Source organism: Neopelma chrysocephalum, unplaced genomic scaffold (assembly GCF_003984885.1).
Source record: "Neopelma chrysocephalum unplaced genomic scaffold, ASM398488v2 Primary Assembly neopelma1_59, whole genome shotgun sequence".
NCBI lineage: Eukaryota > Metazoa > Chordata > Aves > Passeriformes > Pipridae > Neopelma > Neopelma chrysocephalum.
This window is the reverse complement of record NW_020897714.1, coordinates 24353549-24377767: the sequence shown is the minus strand read 5'-3', so window position 1 is coordinate 24377767 and position 24219 is coordinate 24353549. Positions and strand designations below refer to the sequence as shown.

Here is a 24219-nt window from a genome sequence, read left to right as displayed (position 1 = left end):
AGTTGACTCAGAGCTATTTTGTCTCTGAATTATGCAACGTTCTGCTTTGCTACATTAAAACTCCTGTTAGAGACCTTTAATTTTGTTTCGCTAACCATTATTCAAAGAATGCTCCAGCTGAAAATATCTCCAGAAAGCCTAGTGATGTGGGGGATGATGACCAGCCTCTGAAGTTGTGAATTCCAACTGATTCTCCCCATGTGAACCAGCACTGTTGTCCTGGGGATTTCTTGCGCTCTGTCCGCATCACTCATGCAACAGTGTTTTTTGAAAATCTTCAACACCGTTATTTATACACCATAGTACATCTAGCGGTTGGTAAATGGTTTTAATCAAGAGTTTTCTTTAAAAAGGTAATTGTAAATACCTGTGGTATATGGAGTCATACACACAATATTGCATCTCAACTGATACTATTACACAAGCGGGGTCTGGCCACGATGCCCCTTTTCCACCCCTTCAAACAAATATCGGGCAGTTTAGGGGAGCTTTATAAGGCAGCGGCTAGCGAATTGCGTTTGCGCTCCCAGGTGCGCAGAGGGAAGAAGCATCAGGTGTGCTTCCATAGCCTCCACACAGTCGACCAGCTACGGTTAGACGGGATGCCTGCCCAGGACACGCAAAACCGAAGGATGCAGAATATTTGAAAGTGGTTTGGCCGCTGGCAGTCAGCTGTGGGAGCCGCAGGAATCAGAATGCAGGAATTTGGGTCTTTGTTTCAGGAACATTCCTTGGAAAGTGTCGAGGCCAGCTGCAAGACGGTCCGAAATCCCTCATCTTATCTACGGTCGGCGCAGGGAGCTACCCGGGGGACCCGGTGGTACCGTCCCTCCTGGCTCCGGGAGACCGGGGCTCCCGGCCGGCTTGCCGGGGAGCCGGCGCTCGCTGGGGGTCACATCCCTTCCTAACCTAGGGGTTGCTCTACACCGCCCCGACCCCAGGTACCCCAGGACCGATGCGGGGCGGTGGGCGGCAGGGGCAGCTGCACAACACCGCAGGCTGGGCGGGATTTTTTAATTTCTTCCGATCTTTTCCTCATCTGCGCGCCGCGCACTGCCCGCTCTGCTCACGGGAGAGCTGGGGCTTTAACTTTGCACGGGGAAAGGAGCAAAAAGAGAAGCAGCCGGGACGGGAGGAAAGGAGGAAGGTAGCCCCGATTCGGGGGTCCGCAGTGAGGGCGGCCGCCACCTGCCCCCGCCAGCGGCGCGGGGCGTCCCGGCGCCCCCGGACTTACTTTCTGGGGGTCGGCGTAGGTGCCCAGCCCCAAGAGCGGGATGCTGTTCCCGTCGCTCAGCGGGATGCGGTGGCTCTCGGCTGTAAGGTTCATCGTGCCTGCAGGTAGGGCCGCCCCGGACCTGGGGCTGACTCCGCAGGGGGGCGGGAGCCGCCGCTTCACAGCCAACCGCGGCCCCTGCGCTCCGGCACCCACCGACGGCTGGACGGAGCGGACCGGCGGCGGCTCTGCAGGGGCCGAGGTACGGACTGCCCGCTCCCTCCGCCGGGGAGCGCCTTTTTGGGGGGCTGAGCCACGTGTGCCCGCGGCTGCCCTCCACCGCACCCCGCCGCGCACCGCCCCGCGCCCCGCCCCGCCCCGGCCACCGCGGCCCCGCGCACCGCCCCGCGCCGGGACGGCCCCAGCGCGACCCCCGAGGTCAGGCACGGGCTGAGTGCGGGATAAAGGCTGCTCCGTGTGAACCTCAAGGCGGGCCGGTGGGCGATCTGCACCCTGAGGGGCTTGCGGTGGTGCTGCTGCCCATTACCAGGGACCCCCCCGGCCCACCGTGCCTGGAGCTACCGGCAGCAGGGCACCAACTTCACACGGTTTGGGGTGTTCAGTCTTGGAACTTTCCCCACAGAGGTGTAAAACCTGGGACAGTTTCCACCCCTCCTTTCCAGTGGCTAAAACCCACTGCTGTAGAGGCAAGGAGAGAATGAAGGAAATTCCAGATTGGTGAGTAGTTCCTCTGCCTTAGTGTGAGTCCCAGATTATGGCGAATGGGCTCAAGTTCCTCACTATCAGGTTCTACTCCACTGTAGAAAAAATGTATATATTTCCAAACGCTGATAGCCCAGAAAGGGACAATGTCCTTTATGAAATTCAACACATGGCTTTTACTCTTTTCTGATCCTCATAAAACACTCAGGGCCATCCATGCTTTTACACCACTCTGCAAGATGTACCCTGTCCTAACTCACCTGCTTTGTGCCCTGTATCTATGCTGAGTTCTCCCCATTTGATTTTGAATGTATGGTCTTCTATGTCTTCCCAGATCAACCTGAAATTAAGCCCTTAGAGAGCCTTATTTCTTAGCCACAACGATGTGGCTTAGCCTGGCAGATTATTTTATCTCTTCTAATACCCCACTTGGCTTTCTGTGCATGGTAATAGTTCAGCGGGTTATGCAATTCCAAGAGGGGTTAATGGATTCATCGTGATAAGTTATCTTTGCAAGATTCTTGAAATCAACAGGTGTACGCTAGTTTGCATTTAGGGAAAGGGTTAGTGGCTGCTAGAGCTGGGAACCTGACTTGGAAAATACCCTACAAAGAGACCCTTTTAGTGTTACTGGTTAGATAGGGTATCCAGTGAAGATGGAAAAATTGCCACTTTCATGGGTAGGAATGTGTCAAGAAGCTCAGGACTAAGTGCAAGCCAACTTGATCCCAGCCCAAAAATTTCTAGGTAACTAGGATGCCCTGCAGGACAAAGGTAGAGTGTTGTAAAATGCTCCTTGGAAGGTGGACTGAGTGCGACTGAGGCTTTCCTGACAGCCTGTGCTTTCCCTGAACAACACAATGCAAAGAGCTATCTGTAAGGTGAGTAGGTTCCATCTCAAGGAGGGGAAGCTGGGGCAAACTGCAGCCTGGCTGTAGTTACTGTGGGCACACTCATCCTGCTAGACCCTGTCTGCAAGCTGTGGGTACCTGCAGGTGTGACATGGAGGAAGGAAACCCGATGACCACCTCCATGCCTCCTTGTTCCTATGTAACTGATTGCTATTTTCTTGCTACAGGAGAAGCTCCCATCTCCTCTCCCCATGCCAACCATGTTTAAACATACTCTGTGTTTGTTGGAGGACAAGTTGATTCTAGCTGTATGTCTGAGCTACAGCCCTCGTTCTAGTGTGTTTCCAGCAGAGGAGCAAAAGCCTGGAGAGAGGTGAAACTTGGGTAAGTAGAGAAGAGTCTGATGTGGCAGAGGGCATTCAGAGACCTCCTTATTTCCAGTCCTGTATTAGCATTCCATGAAGAGGCTCTGCTGCCCAGTGGCTGATTCCTACCCCTTAGCTTCCATGTTCCAAGTCCACCCCAGAACCCACTTTTCCATAATTCCTCTCAATCCTGCACCTTGTGGGGAGTTTTAAGGCACAGTTTGCTCATTTGCTTTGGGATCAGAACACATCCAGTTTGCTCACGTGCTCTGGGAACAGAGTGATGTGTGTGCCCTAAGCTGTGTGTGATCCTGAGCTAAGCAAAGAACGACTGCCTCGGTGGTGCCTGTCCTGGGCAAACAAGCAAGTGAGCCTCTCTGGCAGGAGTACACTAGTCTGATACATGATAGCCTTCAACAGCAACTGTGAAAAAAGGATTGATGGACCTGCCGTAATTCAGAGAACAGGGAGCTTGAACAGGAAAAGGACTTGTGTTTCTAGGAACAGGCAGGCAAAGCGGTCTGTCACCCACGAGGCAAGACAGGCACCCTTCTCTGCTACAGCACGCGTCAGGGTGCGGATAACAAACAACCTTGGGGTAACAGGCAAAAGTCACCTTACTTGTAGCTTCACTGCTAGACCAGTCCTTATAAAATTCAGCCAATGTGTTTGTCAGAGAAATTGAAGAGAGGCAGAGGGTTTTACAAGTCCTTCCCCACTCCCCTGCACCTTAACTGACAGCAAATAGTGTGAAGACTTTTTACACACGAGACTTTTTAAGTCCCATAGCACCTCTGGCTCTCTACCCTGCTGTTCTAACGCATTTGCAGATTTTATATTAAACCCCAGAAAACAGATAGGAAAATGCATTTTTTCCCGTTTACATCTGAGTTACTAACTCAAAAGAGCTTTATTTCACAGAAGCTAGAAATACTAGCAGGTTTTGAGCTGACAATAAGTATCCTTTAAAGAACAAAGGAAGCCAAATAATGCAGCCCAGAACCTGTCACATACACTTCTTGTTAGTAACAATTTCTGTTAGCTGTTCAGGGGAGTGCATGCAGCTCTCAGCTTCAGAGCTTAAATGACTTAGCCAGATTTTTTACGAGGACATGGTATCTAGCAATTCCAACTGCAAAACAATGCAAGTTTCTAGAGGCAAAGCATTGGCTGCTGGTTGTGTCGATCAGTAACTATTCAGGAGCTTTTATAAAATGCAGATGTGATCTCAGTTCTTTCTCTAGGAAATAAAAACAATGAAGTCTCAGCCTGATCTTATTAGCAAGTAGTGAATGTTGCCATCCTATCAACACAAGTTTGCCTTCTCTAACAAAGCTCGTAAAGCACACAAGAACACCTTCAAAAGCAACTAAGGGAGGTTTGTGATTCCTGTATTGATGATGCAGAGTTTTATAGTTACATTAGTCCTCTCAGACAAGTAAAGAGAAGCAGCATCTTACGCTTGCACGTGTTTTGTTCCCTGTCCCCTGTATCCAGACACAAATAATATAGATTGAAAATATAGAAGGTTAGATCTAAGTTTTTGCAGGAAAAGTGGGTCAGATATCTGAGGATTCTTACTTTATAAACTTGCAGAAATCCCAGGTAAAGAAAGTACTTAACGGCCTCCTTACCTGAACAAAACTTGTCAGCGATCTTTTCAGGTAAAGAGGTGACCCTTTTACTCATTTTATCTCAAATTGCTGAGTATCCTGGGAACATGGGAAAATGTGCAAAGCCTTTAAATATAGACTCCCTAGTTCTTGGAAGGGGAAGGAGCCATGGACTGAGGACTGGCCTTGCCATCTTCTAGGTTTCATATTTTCTTGGACATTTGTAGGTTTTCTTTTTTTTTTTTTTTTGAACTTTTGGTTTGTACAAGGGAATATGTTAAAAATAGTATTCTGAATTTTCTCAATCTGGGTGTGTTTACACATTGTAGATTAGATTAGAGAGATTCTAGAGGTGGCTGACCTGTAGCGCCTAAAAATTTGCTTTTATAAAAAGGAAAATTGGAAGTACTTTTATAATACATGTATTTATTAGATAAAAAGTGCATGTTGCTACAGTTTCTATTTTCTCTATACGTCGTGCTCCACTCTGTGCAATTATCTGCTAGAATGCATACTCTGCATGTGTTTTTAGTTAAAATTTCTTAAAACACGGTCTTAAAGTCTGCATATTTTCAGCCTAGTCCTTTAATAACTCACATAAAATAGCATGTGTCTGTCCTGCACGTGGAATATCTGCTTGCATATTTTCAACTATTTAGCTTAGAGATTTTGGTAGCATGTGTTAAGACTAATATTTCTTTTGTATTTTTGCCATTAAATATGATAAACTAACACATAAGGAAAACCTCTAGTTTCACTTTTAAGCTCTAAGAAATAAGGTCTATGTAGTGCTTTAGTAGGTGGCTATACATGAAGTGAAGTTGCTTGTTTTCTTCTTGCTACGTTTTCCAGTGTGGTAACAAATTATGTAAGCTGAACTGGACAACACTTCTACTAGTTGTTGTAGCATCTTCTTGTTCTATATTCACATCATCACATGTGTCACAGTATAGTTCTTAAGGACACCCAGTGAGATGAGGATTACATCCCACCTTAATCTTGCATTGCCTGCAGGATTCCTTCTTTTAGTGACCAAGGAATTTTTCATATGGAAGCGTTCGTGATCTTTTTGATCATGTTTGTTGCATGAGGGTGATCACCGTCATGACAACAGCCTGGGCTTTGGGAGAAGTGTGATATAATAGGCATTCTTAGCAGTTTCTGTGCAAAGACCTTTCTTCCCTAGCTCCCATGGTGCATGTAAGATACTTGGCAAACAATGAAACACTTAAATAACGTGTTCTTCTTTTATTTTGATTATTTTTTATGTCTGCTAAGGACTTGTTCTTGGTGAGTTCTTCTTTGAAAGACCAAAGTTTGCTTTCATACTTTCAAGACTTACGGCTTAGCAGTGACTGGAGTATAATATATTTATGCTTTTAGTGAAACTCTTCACTGCAAGTCCCACAATGACCTCCAAAGACCTCATCTGGCCCAACTTTTCCAGAACTGGTACAACGCTTCTGCTGGATCCCTAAGGAGAGTATGAGGACAGGGAGAAAATTGTGCCTACCACCTGTGTCTGTAGAGAGATTTTGGAAAATACTTGATGACTGGATCACTTATCCCTTCTGCTTCCTATAAATGTTCTGTGGCTCCAGCTGTGATAAAAGGGAAATTCCTGTGTATCCTTGACACTATTCCATTCTTCTAGTAACACTGAAAAAGTGAAGCCACTGCAGGCCTTTGATCACTCCTGGGGTACAAGAGGAATGCTAGCAGCTGCTCCAGATTATTGTGCCACCGCTCCAGTGACTGTGGAAATGTGCTCGCACTGCATCAAGGCACAGGGACTTCCCCACAGGCCAGTCTGGCAGTGGCCATCCTGGTCTGTTCTTCTTCCCATGACACCTTGGAACAGGTGCAGAGCGCCAGGCTGTGGCATCAGCTGGAATGAACACGGCGACAGCCCTGGTGCTGGGTGCCGTGGGGTGCCACAGTGGGTGGCTGTGCAAATAGCAAGAGTCTGCTCAGCACTTTAATCCCCCTCTTGTTTGGACAGTAGTAGCTGAATGCATTTGTGGAGGATGCTGTACCAGAAGCAGCAGCCACATGGGAGAGCTCCCACATCTGATGGGGAGTAGAGGAAGCAAAACTTCACAACACGAGAGTCAAAAGTAGCCAGGCTGTTTATACACCACTACACATTTCCTATGGCACAGCAGAAGGGCAGCCAGCACTAGCAGTACAGCCCGTAAAATGTGCCCTTTTTCCTGTTGGGGTCCTCTTCTGTGACTGGATGTGGCACTTAGTGCCATGGTCTAAAAACAGCGGTGGTAGTGGATCAAGGGTTGGACTTGATGATCTCAGAGGTCTTTTCCAACCCAGCTGATTCTATGATTCTATGATTCAGGAGCTGAGTTGATCCATTACCCTCCAGGGAGTGTTACTTACGACCTGAAAAGCCCCATGGAGGACCAGGAGCTCCTTTGGAGGATCAGGAACTGTGGGGAGAGCAAAAGAGATACTCAATTTGAAAAAGTAATCCTTTGGAAAGGTAATCCTCTGGAAAGGTAATCTTCCATTTCTTTACGGGTGTCATTTACATAGGCACTGTCTCATGAGCCTGCTGTCCTTTGGGCACTGTCTTCATGCTCCAGTTTGGTGTCACCAGGGCTTACAACAAACCAAGCTAGAAGCCAGCTTATTTGTCCCCATCATGGTCTGTTTACTGATGTTATCTCTTTCTTCTAGCTATAGTATCTCAGTTTCTGCTCCAGACTGTCTTTTGCTATGGCACATGCCCGACCTGGGAGCTGGTGAGCACTGCCTCTCAGACCCCGGGGCAAAGGTCAGTAGCTGCATAGTGGCCTCTGGATTCCTCAGATACCGACCCTCGTCATGTGGGGAGGCATTAACCTTTGGCCCTGAGTAAGTGTCCTCATATCTCACCTCAGTTAGTCTGTCCTGCTGTTTAATCCTGTTCAGTATAAAGCCCTTTCCTTTGGCATCCTGCAAATCTAAGACCTGTCTTGATGTTTTCCAGCATGCCATCCTCTGGTGCTGTTGGGAAATACCCTGTGTGTTGCACCCAAGGCTGAGTAAGTAGTGGCAGAAGGGGCAGCCTGAGAAGATGTGATCATACATTCACAGCCTCTTATACCTCCAGAGAAAGCAATGGTGGTGGCTCCCTCTGTGTAACATTTCTTCCTCACCCAGAAGAGGGATAGATGCCATGGGAGGTTACTGCCTGTATCATGCAATTAAGGTGCTTTGAGAATTTGAGGTTTGGGGTTTTTAACTCATGATTCAGGGGGAGGGACTCATTGAGAGTCCTTTAATTCAAATCAAGCTCTTGGGACAGATCTTAACGTGTTCCAAAAATGTGAGATTTCCCTTGTCTCCTTTTAATGCAGAGCTTGGTCAGGGGTTCACCTCAGTACATGACTCCTATTCCAGCCAACTCCCGTGTTTACATCATGCGTAACTTCACACGGCTCCCTTGGGTCCATCCCAGGGCTGTACAGAAGTTCTTAGTTCAGCTCTGCTGAATGATCATTTTACTTCCTTGCATTGGATAAACAGCTGTTTTCCATGTTACTTTCTTTAGGAGCCTCACTGGCATGTTGTTTCTTTCCTTGCTTCCAGTAACAAGCAGACATATCTGACTAATAGCAACAGGGCTGCACCAGCACCTTCTTGCAGTCGGGACTGCACAAAAATCGCACATTTTTCCTCAGCGCACCACATGGCAAATAGCCACAAGAAAACATAGCAGGGAACAAGCACTTGCAATTTCTTTTCCTTATCTTTTACTCTTCAAAAGGGTGAAAGCAACACAGGCTTGGAGATGAGGGTCCCATAGTGGCCTGTCCCCGTTGGTCACTGCACTTCCAGCCTCGAGTCTCTACTGGGGAAGCTCTTCCTTTGAAGTACATCTCACTTGGGTGGGAGCCAACATCACGAGCAGGAAACTAATAGCTTGTAAAGAGAATCCCACAGGTAAAGTCTAACAGCCTGCTGGTTTCTTTGCTTGCAGGTATTTCCTGTGGATGCTTTAAAAACAGATGGTATTTTGGGTTTTGCTGGTGCCGCCTGCTAGTGGGCAGTGGTCTGTGTCAGAACAAACAGGGATTTAGAAGACTAGACTTTAAAGCATCCCATTGATGCTTTACCCTACCTGCACACTTTTCAAGGTGTGCCAGAATACTTCAAAAGGACAGATAAGCTCATCTTTGCTTGAGTTAGTCCTTGTCCTGGAGCTGTCATGCCAGAAGGGGACCATCACGGCAGCCCAGGAGGAGGGCAGTGCTGGTGGGAGCAGAATGGTGCTGCCAAAGAAGGTGAAACCCCACCTGAATGCTTGTGCTTTATGAACAGAGGTTTTACCGGAGCTAGTGGGATTTACAGCTGCGTTCAACACTTCATTCCATGTTTAGTACCAAGGTGCTGCATGCAGACCACAATGATGGTTTTTTACTTTCAGTACACTCTCAGTTTGCAATGGCCATTCTGTTTGTCCGCAACCTAGGTTAAAAAAAAAAAATTCATCTTCTGCTTTTCTTTTCCCACATTGCCATTGAATTTTTGATATTCACATGTACATTAGCGAATGGAGAAATCTCCTGATGTATTGTGAAACCCACTTATCACATTCTGCCAAGCTCTACGAGCCTATCGCTTGTCTTCCATACCACCTTGCCTGCTGGAACTTCATTGGCAGCCTTATTTAAGCTTATGCCCAAATAGCTACCTTTTATAAAAGTCCTGACCTTCTACCCTACCACTTTTCCAAGCCTTGTGTCATCTTGTGCAGTGAGGCAGCACGGTGTTAAACCTGCTCTCTCTGGGGCATTGTGTGGCATCTCTGCAAATCAAATGGTAGTGATACAATTTGGGATTAGGAAACAGAAATAAATGAACTATTCCTTGTTTGCATAAGACTGGAAAAACAGCTAGGGCAGAGCTGGGGCTAGAACCCAGAATAAGTCATGGGGCTGCCTGTCATAACAAGAAAGGGGAGCTTGCAGCAACTTCTTTTTTTGAGACGATCTGCTAAATCTCCTGTAATTGCTTTAGTAAACACTATAGACTGGAAAAAAAACAAAAGGTTCTCTTCCAGCTTTCATAGGTTACTTGGTATCTCCCATAGCCATATGGGATTAATGGTTGCTGTAGGGTAGGATTGTATCATAAAATTTTATTAAATGTTTTAAAGCCAATTAAAGAGACATTGCCAATTTGAGCTTTCTAAAATTTTGCAAAGTAAATTTTTTCCATTGTTGTCACAGTGCCTTTGAAGTGCTAGATCCTGAAATTTTTAATCATTTAAAAAATAAATAGCTATATATTCTCTGCAGACCTGACACTGTGACAGCAATTCAACTAGTTATGCACAGAACTGTTGTAGGTAGACAACAAATAAAATTCTCCAAAGTGGAAATTGACTTTTCCTATCTCCCTTCATTTACAGAAGAATTTTAAATCTTACTTGTAGGTTCATTAAATGACATTTTTGACAGGAGGGTTTGGGTTCTCCTACCAATTTGATATGTCTTTCAGATAAGCCTTCCTTAAAGATTTTGAGTCTCCAAACTGAGAAATGAGAAAATCCATTTGTGAGTATAATAATGATTATTAGAAATTCCATGTGTCTGAATTTTTTACTTTCCTGAAAAAACAAGCTTCCATTTCAGGTATATAGTTCCACTTATTGTAGGCACAGGTATAAAATGTCTTTCTAATCCATGGAGAGCATGCAGCCTATATTTCAAGGAACAAGCAGGCCTATGACAGGAAAAGGATCTGCAGGGCTCAGTGTCTAGGGTAGAAAAGAAAGGGCTGGATGTAGATGTAGTCAGTTTGTTTTCATAGGTAATGATGTATTTGCAGTAGTGTGAGAATACTCATCTCTTGATGCAGCCCAGGACATGGCTGGCTTTCTGGGCCACAAGCCCACATTGTCAGGTCATGTTCAGTCTTTCATCCTCCACTACCCTGAAGTCCTTGTCAGGGCTACTCTCGATCCCTTGATCCCCCAGCCTTTATTGATACTAGGGGTAATTCCTTTTGAAGTTGTTACTATGATTAGAACTGCAGGATCCTTGATCTTTACACATGAGCCTGTCAGGGCACCTCTTGGGCTGCTATAGCATCCTCTGATGGACAAAAACACCTCCTCGGTACCTGTAGTGCCTTGAGTGTGGTCCACCTCTGTCATGAAAGGGCAGCAGAGGCTGGGGTAGCAATACCTTACCCCTCCTGCCCAATCTATTTACAGGGTTCTATTGGTGCACATCCTCAGCTCTGCATGTTGCAGAGGGCAGACACGTCCCTGCAACGTGCCTGGTGATTTCTTGCACGCTCGCAGGGCTGATGCGTACTTCGGGGAGTCCATCGAGGCTGGAGGTGAGTGAGCCTTTGCACTCAGTCACTGCCTGGTCTCACAGCTCATTGTTCACCCGCAGCTGGGACCAACAGACTTTTTTTGTCTCTGTTTTGTATAAATCCTCGTCGCTGTAGCACTTCATCTGATATGACTAACACGCATGGTTTTTCTCTGCTTTCTCCCCTGAGGAAGGTGGGGGGAGAGTAGTGTAGGCAGTGCAGTATTTCTGCTTCAGTCTGGTTATTTCAGAAACAAACTTAAAAACATATGTTCATTTCAGTTTGTTTATGTGACAGAGACAAGGTCGAAGAGATATGCCTGGAAAGTGGAGCTGAAACCTCCTAAGAGCTGGACTAGGTTGAGGGATCCTGTTACATGGAGTTTATTGCAGGCTGGTATTTAAGTTCACTATAGCCTGCCCCGTCGTTGTATTTTTAAAGGTCCCTTTCTTTTAGAAATATCTTCATTTTGTCTCCTCCTGTTTTTGTATTTTCCATTTGTTTTTTTCTTTCAGGACAATTTAATTTTTTGAAATACTCTCTGTTTTGCAGAAATCATCATGTATAATATAGGAACACATTTGTACAAATATTTATATCCCGAATTTTCTCCCTGTCTAGATCCTCATTGTGTTGCATGTTGTGTCCTTGCTCCAAAATTCCTATCTAAATTTCCACTACTGGTGAGGCAGTCTGTACCCTTGAAATATATGCATCTTAATAAGGCAACAGTTGGGGTTGGCAGGAAATGGTGATGGAAGATTTCCTCATGAAAAAGTGAGGATTGACACGTCTGGTTTTCATTCTTCATCAAAGCAAAAGGAGAGTTTTATAAATGATGTTGTGAAGAAACCTGAGGAGGGGAGATTTTAGGAGATGAAACCCTGCCTGCTGGGGAGGGAGGTAAAGGGGCAACTGGCTTCAAGCCACAGATCAGTTGGACCTGGATGTAGACCTGAAGCCCCTGCCTCTTCGAGCTTGCTGGATGGGGCTGCTCCCCTCTTGACCAATTTTTAAAGACGTAGAAAGTGAGAAGAAAAGTGAAAAAACAAATGGCAATTAACTTAATCATGAGAGGAGAGCACCTGAGTGTGATGCAGGAGACAGAAGTTCAAGCCTTTGCTGAAATCTGTCACAACAAGGAATTAAACTTTCTCCTTCATGTTCTCCTCTGGCACTGTAATCCCTGTGGTTGCAGAAGCTCATCCTGCTTCTCACTGGCCAGGTTTTCCTGGGGCTGGGAACTTGCAGCCACTCAAGCACTTCTTCTGGGAACAAGTTGCCATAAAGTGCTTCCCAACACTTCCAGGACTGCAAAAGTGATTTGATGAAGACAGCTGTCATTTGGTTATACCCGTATGCAACATCTTCTGATCTTTTGCATAAATACACTTAGAAGCTTGAACTAAAAGGCAGAAAAAGGTAAATGGAGATTTTTGGAGGGATTTTGGTAAAGTCTTGCACTTCGTTGCTGTGGTGATGCTATGGAAATGTGATTTGTGGGGCCAAGGGGAGTCTAAGTTGGACACCTTTGTGAAAAAAAACCTGAGATTTTTGGTAAGAGCACATGGTTTTGAGCACTCCTTCTTAATCTTGCACCTTGGAGATGTGGTTAAATGGAACAGGATCAGTGTATAAACCATGATAAGCCTCCATTAACTGGAAATGGGAAAACACCTACTGAACCAGTTTTGAAATGTCTGGATGCAAGTAAAAGGGATCAGAGGTCTGTTGCTCAGAGAATGTATTTGACACAGTGGACTAATAAATTTTCTCAGATTTTCTTTAAAAAGTTAGTTAAATGAAAGGTCAGTCCCGTTTGTAAACAAAGCTGTCTGAATTTATTGTAAAGTAAAAGCATCAGGGGCTTTTGCAGTGCTTTCCGCTGTGGCTGAATGCCAGTACAGTTGCTTTTTAGAAAGCTTAGTGTGTATGATTCTTTTTTATTAGAAAATAAATGGAAAAGACGTGCCAATCAGTACCTTCAAAAGATCCTTGCTGCAATATCAGTGTTAGAGCTGTGCAACAGCCTCCTAATGAAATGGGAAAGCAGACAAATTGTTTTCAGGCACTTTGGTAGAAAACTGAAGCTCTGGATAACTTAGTGGAAGGTTTATGAACCTTCTGGGGAGTCTCCTGTATGTTTACCCAACCTATACTGATTTTTTGCTGCTTTTTTGAAACCAGCTGAAAAACAGTAGTTTGAGGAGTCAAACCAAACAGAAAACAGGAGAAAGGGACACTCTGAGGATGGGAAATCTTGTACAGACACCTGCAAAAATCAAGCAGCTGTTTGTCATGTTGCACTGGCAGGAATGCTGTGCCGAGCAAGAGTAGTGGTTGCCTCATGAGCTTTTGGGTGATGACATCCTACTCTCTCTCCGCCTACCCTGTGGCTGATGTTGGCAGTGCTGCCTAGTTCTGTTCACATTATCTGTCCAAACTAGAGATCTGTCTGGCACGTGAGCCCCCTGCAACACAGTGGGAAAGAACAGCTCTGCGTAGGGACCCAGGCTGCGTGAGCTGGGCAGCTGCAGCAGTGGGATTACCTCTCCAGCTATCCCTAATCGTTTTGCCATGGTAGTGCCAAGTTTAGAGTAGGCTAACATTCTGCTTTTTGGGCAGGACCTGTAGCAGTGGTCTCATCATTTAAGGCTAGTGTGGATATCTCTGTGTCTGGAGTGCTTCGTATCCCATGCCTGTGCCTCCTTTGCTTTTTATATAATGTGGCTTGCACATGGTGTCGTTTTACTAGAACAACGCTTCTTAGGCACTGCTGTAACCAGAGATACCCTGACCTTACTATCACATGCTGCCTATTTCTTGTGCCAAAACAAAAAGGTGAGAAAATAGATATAAAGGGATAGAGCAATTGCCATGTATGTATTTGCCTGTAAATAATCTAGTGGCAATGTTTCTGTTTGGGATTTCTGCTTCATTTCTGCTTGGCAACTGGCTTTGGAGAGGCTCAGGGGGTTTTATTTGCTTTTTCGAGGGAGAGAGAATAAAGATAAGGGGAGATTGACTGAGGCTGTCGTGAGACCAGTGAAGCTGCAGCACATAGGCTGGGAGCATGGCTCACTCTTCACGTGTGCTTAGGGAGGCAGCCAGGTTCCCAGACAGGATGGACAGCTAGCTGGGAAGGAAAGGATAGCACAAAAATATTCTATGGTCACATGGCCAGGTTTTCTTTGGGCTGGCCTTCACCCCCTGTCCCCATCACCTTTCCTGGGCAAGACTCTCTCTTGAGGCTTGTGCAAAAAAAAAAACTACACCCTTTTAATTAAAGCTGTGTATTTAAGCAGATTTCCAGTAAACTACTGCAAGTGCCTGGACTCTTATTTCAGCATGAAGGTGTGTTTTGTGGTTTTTTTTGTTGTTGCTGTGTGGGTTTGGGGTTTTGTTTGTTTATTGTTTGTTTGGTTTTGTTTTTTTTTTAAATGATTGACCTTTGAGTTATTTTAGCTTAGGAAAAACAATTAAGAGCAGACTGCAATTAATGCACCATTTTCAGACCTCCTCAAAAAAAAAAAAAAGAGTCACCTGAGATTGAATGAAAATCACTGGAACGTTAGCTTGTATGGGAGAGTGCCTTCTCATGTGTCCCACTAGATGAGAAGGCCTCATCACAGCCCAAAAGCTCTTCTGGAATACCCGGCTGAAGGAACACAGCTTTTGTAATGGCCACCTCTTGGCTCTAAGAGAGTTATTTCTCTGAGCAGCAGAGCCCTTTTCTGTACCACTCTGCCTTTGAACCAAAGAGCATGGGACCTAAATGATGCTGTGTGACTTCCCGAGTTTTGTGATATGCACGGATGGTTTGGCCAGCATTGTTCATGCCAAGCGTTCAGATAGGCGGAGGGACTTTGCATGCGGCGTGTCCCCTCCGAATTGTCCCACAGCGGCCCGTCCCAGCGGACCACCTCGATGGCTGAATGAACAGCAGCTGTTCATTAACACGGAACAGAGATCCGGCGCTGGCCATAGGAAGTGAAAGCCCTAGAGCACACTGCAGTAGCCTTGTTCTCCCTTTACAAAGCTGCTCTCTGTTAAACTGTGGTATCGACCCTCATTGGCGTACAAATGCCCTTCGTTAGGGTTTGCACGCTGCGTTATACGAGTCCGCAGTTAAAAAGCAAATGAACAAAATCTGCTTGTGGTAATTTACTGTAATGGCACTGGAAGGCAGTTTAATTAGGGAAAAAAATGTTTGGGGCAATTGTGCTTAAATGTAGTGCTGGAAAGACAGGGACACTTGGGCGCTGAGGTGGTGACTTCACTGGTGACTGGGGAGGAGATGGATTATTTGCAAAATCTCAGCCTGACATGGTTCTCCCAGAACAGCCTGCTCCTAAGACACAGATCCTTATATGTTTAATAAGGTGTTAAGAGCAGAACTTGAAATGTTCGTTCACATTCCTCTGTTCTGGATCATTTCAGTGACCACCTGGTGCCCCTTTCTTCTTTTTCTTTCTTTTAAAGATGCTTTTGCATCCTGTGTATTACTTTCTGTTTACCCTTTGGGCCCCAGCTTGGCAGAGTGCCATGGAATGTGTTTGGTGTCCTGTCCTTTCCTAACTCAGCGAAACACTGAAGACAGTGCGTAAGGATAAGCTGTCGTGTTTCCGCTCCCACCTCACTGGGAGAGCCTCACCCTACCAGCTGCTAGAGTAGCCTTTGCTTGGAAGGTGGGAGAAGGATGTTAAAGTCTATACAAACAGTACTTTTATTCCCAGGGAGATTTTTAACATTTATTTTGGTGGCTTGGTCAGATTTGCATACTTGAATAGTGATAGCAGCCTGGTATCAAAGTGGTAGGAGGAAGTTCTTTTCAAACAGAAAAATAATTGCTTTCATAGGTCCAAGAAAGTTTACTCTCAGACATTAGGAGCTGAAAGACTTTCCAGCTGAGGTGCTATTTTCCCTGTGTTAGTGCTACAATTGTGAATGTAGCTGTGATTTGCAAATTCAGTTAATTTGCTTAGCTGGAAGCAAAGCAATAACTCTACCCTTTCTGAAAGGACCAGAGTGAAAGTCTGTATTTTAGCCTTAAGAAGAGGTAGCAGGTTTGGGGAGTGTCATTAGAAAGTGGAACTCATGAAATTACACTGAACAACGCATTGCTTATCTTTTTAGTGTGTCTGTGTGTGTGGATGTGATTGAGAGAGGGAGAGAAAGGATGAATCTGACACAAACTGTATTAAGTTTAGGAGTGAATGCAGAGGAGACCGTAGTTTCAGACTGATTTAGGAGTGCATTTCAGTCTGTTGAAGGAACCTGGTGTAAATGGCTGTGGGCTGCTGCCATGCTGAGGGCCCATCTGGCCATCAAATCTGCATCACCTCCAAGGGGCACAGGCTAAGGCACCTGAGTCTGCTTCCATCAGCCACACCGCATGTCCCACCCAGCTTCTGCCAGGAGAGGTATTCTGGTGAGGGGGCAGAGCTGGGGTGATCCCCATGTCCTGAGTGGGCCCTGTTGTGGTGGTATGATACTGCTCTATAAATTATCTAAAAAGATAAACCAGCTGAACTGTTTTAAGTTTAGTTTGTTTAAGCCTTTAGAGTGGCGTGAGCACACTGGATCTTTTAGTTGTCCTTCTATGGATATCTTTTGCTTTGTCATGGTGATGACGTGCTTATTTGATTTATTTAACCCCAATGTATTTTGGCTAACATTATGTTGTCCTCTGCTCCAGGAGGCCTCTTTGATTCAGGTGCCACCACAGCTTCTGCCACCACAGCTTCTCTAGGAAGCAAGCCAGGATTTTTCTGGTAATCAGAGTGCATTGCATTTGTTCACTGTTGTTCCTCTTCCCTTATCTCTGTTTGTATTACATTACCATTCAGGGCGTTCCCGCACTCGTCCCGTGTTTGTATGGTGCCCAAAAGATGGCACCTCTGTGAGCCTGTGATCTGTGTGGGTGACAAAAAGTACCAGAGAGAGTAGCTAGGGATTGCTATAAAGATCTCAATGCTGTATTTTTCTCTCCTAAACGAAATTTCTGCTGTAGGTCTTCCTACACGCGGAAGTGAGGAATCTGTGTGAAAGTGTCTTCGCTCCATGCGTGTTTATTGTCAAAGTCCTTCAGGTTTTGTTTGACTATTTTGATGTGTCCAGTTTCTTATCTGATGCTTTCTGGTTACCTTTCAAATTCAGGGACAAAGTCCAAGGAAAGATTGGCATATACTTACGGAGGGCGGAGTTGGCAAAGAAATGGTTTAGCTCTGCCTCCTTTTTGATTGGAAAGTTGTCCCTGTAAAATAACCCCAGCTGGTGTCTGCAAGAGAGATAGTTTCTGCATCTTCTGTAACTGCTACTATCACAGTACCCAGAGGAGCATATCTCATTTTAAATTAGAGGAAAAGACTGTTTGCACTGTGTTACTGTGGTACCAGAGAGGTGATGGGGCTGGGGACATGTTCAAAAGGAGAATCAACTTCAGGCAAATGTCTCTTGGGGTTGCTTTCATGACCTGTCCTCAAGGATGTCCAGTGTTCAAGGTCCTACACCATTCCCAAGTGCTCTGCTCCACTATTTCATCATTCCTACTGCTGGAAAACAGGCCTTTACACCTCACCTGAATCTCCCTTCCTGCAATTTAAATACTTACTTCTTGCCCTAACCCCCCAAAAACTCCAATGTGTGTACATTATGTATGCTCTGCCTGCTTTAACATAGAATGTTTGAATTTCTGAGAGAACACAGAAGAAAGCCAACTTACATCTCAGAAGACAACTTAGGGGCCTTTCTGGCTGAGCAGGGTCTTGACTGGAAGACAGAAAACTCTGCTCTTAACATTCCAGTACAGATTTAAATCACCTACGTGTGTCCTGACTGATAGTATTTAATGAGTGGCAAGGCTTGGATACTGTGAAAGGAGTATGAGAAGGTGTGTTACAAAGAGATTGTGTTTTCTTGGTATGCATTTGCGATCTGCCATCCTCAGGAGTAGGAGCAGCAGTGATTCTGAAACCTCATTCTGATTAGAGTGACAATTACAGGTGTGTAGCAGAGTCAACAGTGAAATACCTGAGCGCAGCAAGACAGCAGGAGATCTTGTGGTGATTATTAGTGGAATATTTGCAACTATGTCCAAGCAATTTACTTGATGAATTATTCACAATACTCCCAGTTGGCAGAGAGATTATTGAATTTATATTAACGAGGAGCAAAAATTATTAGGGACGAGGTTAGTGATTGTGGCTTTAACTGGGGACCAAAAAGAAAATCCTCCCTTGGGTCATTGACTCTATTCTCTTGACACTCTGATCGAGCGGAACTTAACTCTCAACTGGTCCTTCTATCCCTGCTTGAAATGCCTGAAGTGATGATGATCTCATTCTTTTGAGCTATGACATAAGGTGCAAGTGTCAGTCTCGGCAGGTGACCACATCTCTCAGAGAAGTTTCCTTGAGAACTTTTTCAAGCAGCTAAACAACCCACTTCAAGTGGCTGCACAACAGATGATTTTTCCATGTTTCACCAAAGCTGCAGGAAAAGCAGTGTTTTTTAACAGTGTTCCACAGCCATTGTTTTGATTTTGGAAAATGCATTAACAACAACAACAACAATAACAACAAAAATCATTCTAGTGAGCTGAATAAAGCTGAACTGGCAAATCGCAGATACCCAGAAGGAACAGTGTCTTGTTTATAAGGAAAGAGTGTGGTTACTGTGGTCAGACAGCTGGGCTACAGGCCAGGTCATGCCTCCTAAACATATTTTATCTAACCTCATGTCACAGGCAGGATGTGGGGAATGTAAGATCTTCTCTTCTGAAAGGTAAGGGCCATTCACAGAGAGCATAGACTGGCTCCCTTGACAGCTGCTTTGCCTTACACCCGCTGAACCTCTGCTTCTTCATTAGGGTATCAGAGGAAATTTCTAGACCTGTTGGGATCAGAATTGGTGCAGATCCACCTCAGTGGCTTTCCCCAGGCAGTCAGAAAGGCAAAGACAGGCTGCAACCAGGCCTGAATGGACCCGTTCTTCTCAGCCAACCGCTAACACTTAAGGTATGTTTCTGCTTGGCAAGCACGGGGTGTGACAGTAGCACATAAATCATGGGTGCAGCTAACGTGGTCTAAAAACTGTGAGGTGGTAGGTAGAGTCCCTGGAGGGTCCTTGCTCCTTCCGTGGCTGCTGGTGTTGCACAGGGTGGCTGGAAGAAGCCATCAGGGCTACAGAAGCACCTCGGCTTGGTTGGCTAGAGCTAAGGGGACGTCTAGTGGTGACATTTTAAAATCCAGATTTCCCTTTAACTAGAGGCATCTAGTTTTTCCACTGTTGCTGCAGCTTCCTTGAAAGTGATGGGCAGAGACAGCAGTGAGATTAAAGGTGTCTTGTGTCAAATTTCCCTTGTGAAAGAAACCGGAAAATTGAATTACTGGATACAGGCAAAGCTCAGCTCTTAGTCTCTGTGCTGCAAATCCTGTGATGGTGGTGGGGCTTCCAAATGCAGAATGGGCATAACTGGTGTAGAACTGATGCTGTCTTCCTGAAATAGCCTGATGGGTTTTATATTACCTCTGTCTCTGCAAGTGGAGACCCCAGACCATAATAAAAAATAATTTAAACTTTGTAATTTGATTTTTTAATGTGAATTTACAGAATATGTAAGACATTCATGACTTAGACAATGGAGTGAGACCCTGCTGTATGACACAGACCTTCAAAAGTCAGTTGCTGATTTCTCAATACAGTGCACTGATTTTCGCAGTCATATTTCATCTCCCCTTGGAAAATAACTGGGGACTTAGCGTGGGGTAAAACTAAAAGAGACAACACTGTATCTCCTTTATAGATATCCATGCAAGGCAATGCAGTAAATATATACTGAAGGCAGATTAAAAGAGGTTCACTAATATGATCCTATTTTCTTTTAGGATTTACAAAAAATTTCCTTGCCATTATGTAGTTGGTGGTAAGCTTGCTCTGAGGGAATGTGCTCACAGAAGGACAACTGCTTGGCAAAATTACCTTTGAGGCTGTGCCAATAACAGCTAGAGGAACTCAGGTGCAGCTCCAAAAAGGCTGCTCCTCCCTTATGAGGGCCATTGCAACAGGCAGACATGGTAATGTAGTGCTAAACTGCCTTCTCTTTCTCCCTAGTCTGAGAAATGTGTCTCAGTGTAAAGGAACGAATTACTTATTTTTCAGGCCATTAAACCAAATGCAATGTATACATGCCCCCCACAATGTGCTCTGGCATTGCTGCTGCTGCAATCACAGCAGGAAAGGATTTTGCTGCTGCTGTTGTCATGTTTTTCTTGTGGCACATTTTTAGACAAAGCTGTCTCTTGTTTTTGGATTTTTTTTAATGCACTGGGAAACTTCTGCTCTCGCTCCTTCACCAATTTACTTTTCCAAATCCCAGAATTAATTTTTCTGAATGTTTCTTTGTTATTTCTCAATAAGTCTTCTTTTTTTTTTCCTTTCTCTTTCTCATATCATGAGGTCTTTTTCCCCTCCTCAAACCAGTGACCAAAAGAAAGACCTTGAGTAACAATCTCTCACCCTTAACCATCTAATTTTTTTAGCCCAGGCTTTTCTCCACCATTCTGTCTTTTGTGTGTTGAAAGCCAGTTATTACCTTGATTACAGAGCATCCCTTCATGATGAAATAGCTCTGGTGCTGAGCAGGAGCACAGGCAAAGCTCAGACACCTACCCTTTCTTCAGACAAGCTTTCACGCTCCTGTGCTTAGAGACTGATAAAATTCCCCATGTTATGTACTGAAGTACTGATGCACTAGTTTCCTTTTCCATGGATTCACAATGAAATGTGGTAGACTTGTTCTGTTTTATTTTCTTTTTTAAAGTTCCTGCCCAGATGTTTCCAATTGATTACCTTTTCTTTAAATTTAACTTGTTTCTATTTAATTCTTACATATTCTAACATTTTTGCCAAGACATGTACTACTGAAGTCCAAGAGGAGAAGGGCTGCGTGTGGAGGCAATATTTTTTTCCCAGTGAGATTCTCCCTGCCTCTGCTACACAAGTGTAAGTAGTTTTAACTGTCTTATTTTACTTTAATTTTTTTTTTGATTGAGGAGCAGGTAAGGTAGCTGTAAAAAAACAGGATCTGAGTTTTCCTTTTGCTATGCTCTGACTTTTTCCAAGGCTTGTGAAGTATTGAAGGGGTCTGGGATGGGAAAAATTAACAAATGCCTCTTCCTTTGTATCAGCATGTTTTGTAAGGGCTGCCTTTCCGTTGTGATGTCCCCTCTTTTGGCCTTGTTTTGCTCATCTACACCAACTACCACTACTTTGGGCTGTGCTGCAAGCAGCAAACCACTGAAGGAGAGGAGGGTCCCTCTTATTTGGAAGAAAGCTTCCCTTTTCTAGATATTCTTGGAGTGAGTTTGGAATTATCTTGTTGCTTTTGTGAAGAATTTTGTCATTTGTTACTTTGTGATGTGGCAAATCGATTTGAATTTCCCAGCTCTTCTGTAGCACGTCACTCTGTGTTCCACCTGTCTTGCCAGACAGATTAGATTTGCACTTGTAGAGTCTAAGCAAGCATGGTGTTTGTACCAATGATGGAAATATTTTCTTCTTCCTAGTGACATGACTGGGCAGACTGTGTATGAAGAGTGTATGTGCTCAGGTACAGGCAATGTGTGTGTCTCAGGACTGTGTTTACAAGTGATGCTCAGAAGACCAGTCCCTGGGCTTGCACTCTGCTGCTGCTGCTGCATCCCTGGCTGGTGCTGCCCGTCCCTTCTCCCGTGGAACAACAGTGCCAACTGCTGGCTGCCGAGCCTCGCCTGCCAGGAACCGGCTGTGCCTGTTGGTGGAACTGATCCTCTAAGCTTAGTTTTAGGGTCACCGCTACCTAAAACAAAGCATCCCTTTCCTGATGGTTTGGGTACTTCACAGAAATATCTCGGTTTGGTGGTCCTTGTTTCCACACCAAAGTAATATTCTACTGAGCTCAGGTGAGCCTGGGCCGATTAACTTTCCTTGTAAAATTTCTCACATTCATTTCGAAACTAATTGTTAATGATGTTTTAAAACTCTGTGTCTCTCCTCATCTCCCAGGGCTGGCTGCTCACAGAGAGGAGAAGGTTTCTGCTCTGAGCAGTGGAAGGGCCATGAAAGGTGTTGTGTGCTCCCTGGAAGATTTTAATCATGGAGTTGTGGTAGCAACTTGCCATCTACAAATTTGAGATACACATGTGTGTTATAGCCACAATGAACTCTGTGGAAAATGAGATGGTGGTTTATGTATTTCCGCACAGGGTACTACACAGTGGTTTTGTTCGGGGAAAAAAGGGAAAGAAAACGGGGAGGGTAAGAAAAAGAAGATAATATGCAGGTGTACATATAAGTGTCATTTTGTTTGAATTTCAGTGAAATGCTTTAATAGAAAAAGTAGTTTGTTTGAATTGTTGTTATTTGTTTTGGTTTTTTTCACCAAGAAGAATATCAAATGGGAAAGACAGGCCTGTTTCTTTAAATGTTTCCCATGAAAAAGTATTCACATTATTTTTTTGCTCTATAAAGCTCTGTATGTTCCCTGCCTCCTTTCCTTTTCAGCCTGTGGTCTTATTCTGGGGGGGTTACGGTGTTTGCAGGAGGTGGTAGTAGAGAGGACACATGTATGTGGAGTAGGAAATGGGAAGGAAAAAAGTATTAAAAAAGAAATTTAGAGAGCTTTGCAGAGAAAGGGGAAAGATGGTGAATGGATAAGCAATAAACCTGGGAGAGATGATCAGGGGAAGTTTTCAGAGAAAAAAAAGGGTAGGGACAGGAAAAGACAGGCAGCCAAACAAACTGAAAGTGAGTTTAATGAGTCAGTGTTTCTGTGTGTTTCTGGCATCTCCCGTAGGGCCATTTTTTACTTGCTCTCAGCCACAAATGTTCTTCATAATTTTTGGAACAGAACGCAAGAGGAAAACTAATAAATCAGCTATTCTTAAACATATGTGACAAGCCCAGGCTGAGGCGCAGGTGAACCACAGCCATGTGAGGTCTCTTAAACCGAAGTTGGAGAACTTTGGCCACCACCACAGGTTTAGCACTGCATCCAGCCCTCTGTTACTCTTTCACTCATGTGGTGTTGTATTCCCCCTCCAGCCCCAATGTCTTCACAGGGAAATCTAAATGAGGCAGAAAGGAGAAAAAAATAAAACTAAAACACCCAAAAAACCAACAGTATTTTGATGCTACCTTGAAAGACAGGAACATCAAAACTCCTCCTGTGGAACTGAAACCTTAGGTTTTGGGGAGTTTATTTTCAAGTAAAGCTTATAAATACTATGAAAAAAGTAGCCCTCAGGCAGTCTGTCATTGTAGCCCCAACTGGGAGCCCCAAGCTGGCTCTGGGTGCTGTTGGGGATGGGAGGGCCACCACACTCCACTCAGCAGCGGAGGAATTGTGCGCAAGTGCAGTTCTGCCTATGTAGAGAGTTCCATGCCAGTCAGGTGTTATGCTAAATGTCAGGAGTGGGAAATTGGAGCAATTAGGGGACAATCTCAGTCAGTTTTTCAAGCCATGCAACAAAATATTTCTTGTGAAAGAAATTGACATTCTGTGAAACTGATTTCTTAAGTATCATAAATCACAGGTTTTGGGTTAGAAAGGACCTTAAAGATCACCTAATTCCAACCCCCCTGCCTCTACCCCCCCCCCCGGGTAGAGACACCTTCCAGTAGACCAGGTTACTCAGAGCCCCATCCAACATAAACACTTCCAGGAATGGAGCATCCACAACTTCCCTGGGCAATCTGTTCCAGTGCCTCAGCACCCTCATGTTAAAGAATTTCTCCCTTATACCTAACCTAAAGCCACCCTCTTTCAGTATGTACTGCTCTGTTTCTAATGACAGTGTGTTGAATTTTTATTAGTGATGTGAATAATTAAGCTGGATGTCATGCCATTATTTATTATTTCTTTTAATTAAACAAAACAAAAATTTTGCCTGGACATGTGGTTACAATTTTCAAGAGTCTTGTTCTAATCACACACTGATTTATTTTACTTTCACATGGACAGGCATTCCTCCAAAACTGTATGTGTCTCCGAATAAAGGGAGCGGGCTACATGCTTTCCTATCCATGGCAGGCCTTTGTCACTGAGATAGTCAGCCTCTTACTGAAAATATATTTATATGTATAAC

General features: G+C 44.7%; 1 protein-coding gene and 1 long non-coding RNA gene across 3 annotated transcripts in view; one reads left to right on the top strand and one right to left on the bottom strand.

The window, feature by feature from the left end:
• Positions 1-1485, bottom strand: part of AKR1D1 (aldo-keto reductase family 1 member D1) — a 35308-nt gene extending 33823 nt beyond the window's left edge. Inside the window, exon 1 of the mRNA XM_027680523.1 lies at positions 1235-1485. Coding sequence (XP_027536324.1) covers positions 1235-1327 — 93 coding nt within the window. The 5' untranslated portion in view covers positions 1328-1485. The remainder of the gene's footprint in view (positions 1-1234) is intronic.
• A 1532-nt stretch (positions 1486-3017) lies between these two features.
• LOC113966171 lies at positions 3018-23782 on the top strand. 2 transcript variants are annotated; one of them, XR_003533731.1, is made up of 7 exons: positions 3018-3171; positions 7119-7262; positions 7460-7636; positions 8532-8707; positions 18963-19110; positions 19981-20169; positions 21006-23782. It is a non-coding gene; the product is annotated as an uncharacterized LOC113966171 (long non-coding RNA). The 2 variants fall into 2 exon arrangements; XR_003533729.1 differs by having other exon boundaries at positions 19981-23782.
• Positions 23783-24219: the final 437 nt, after the last annotated feature.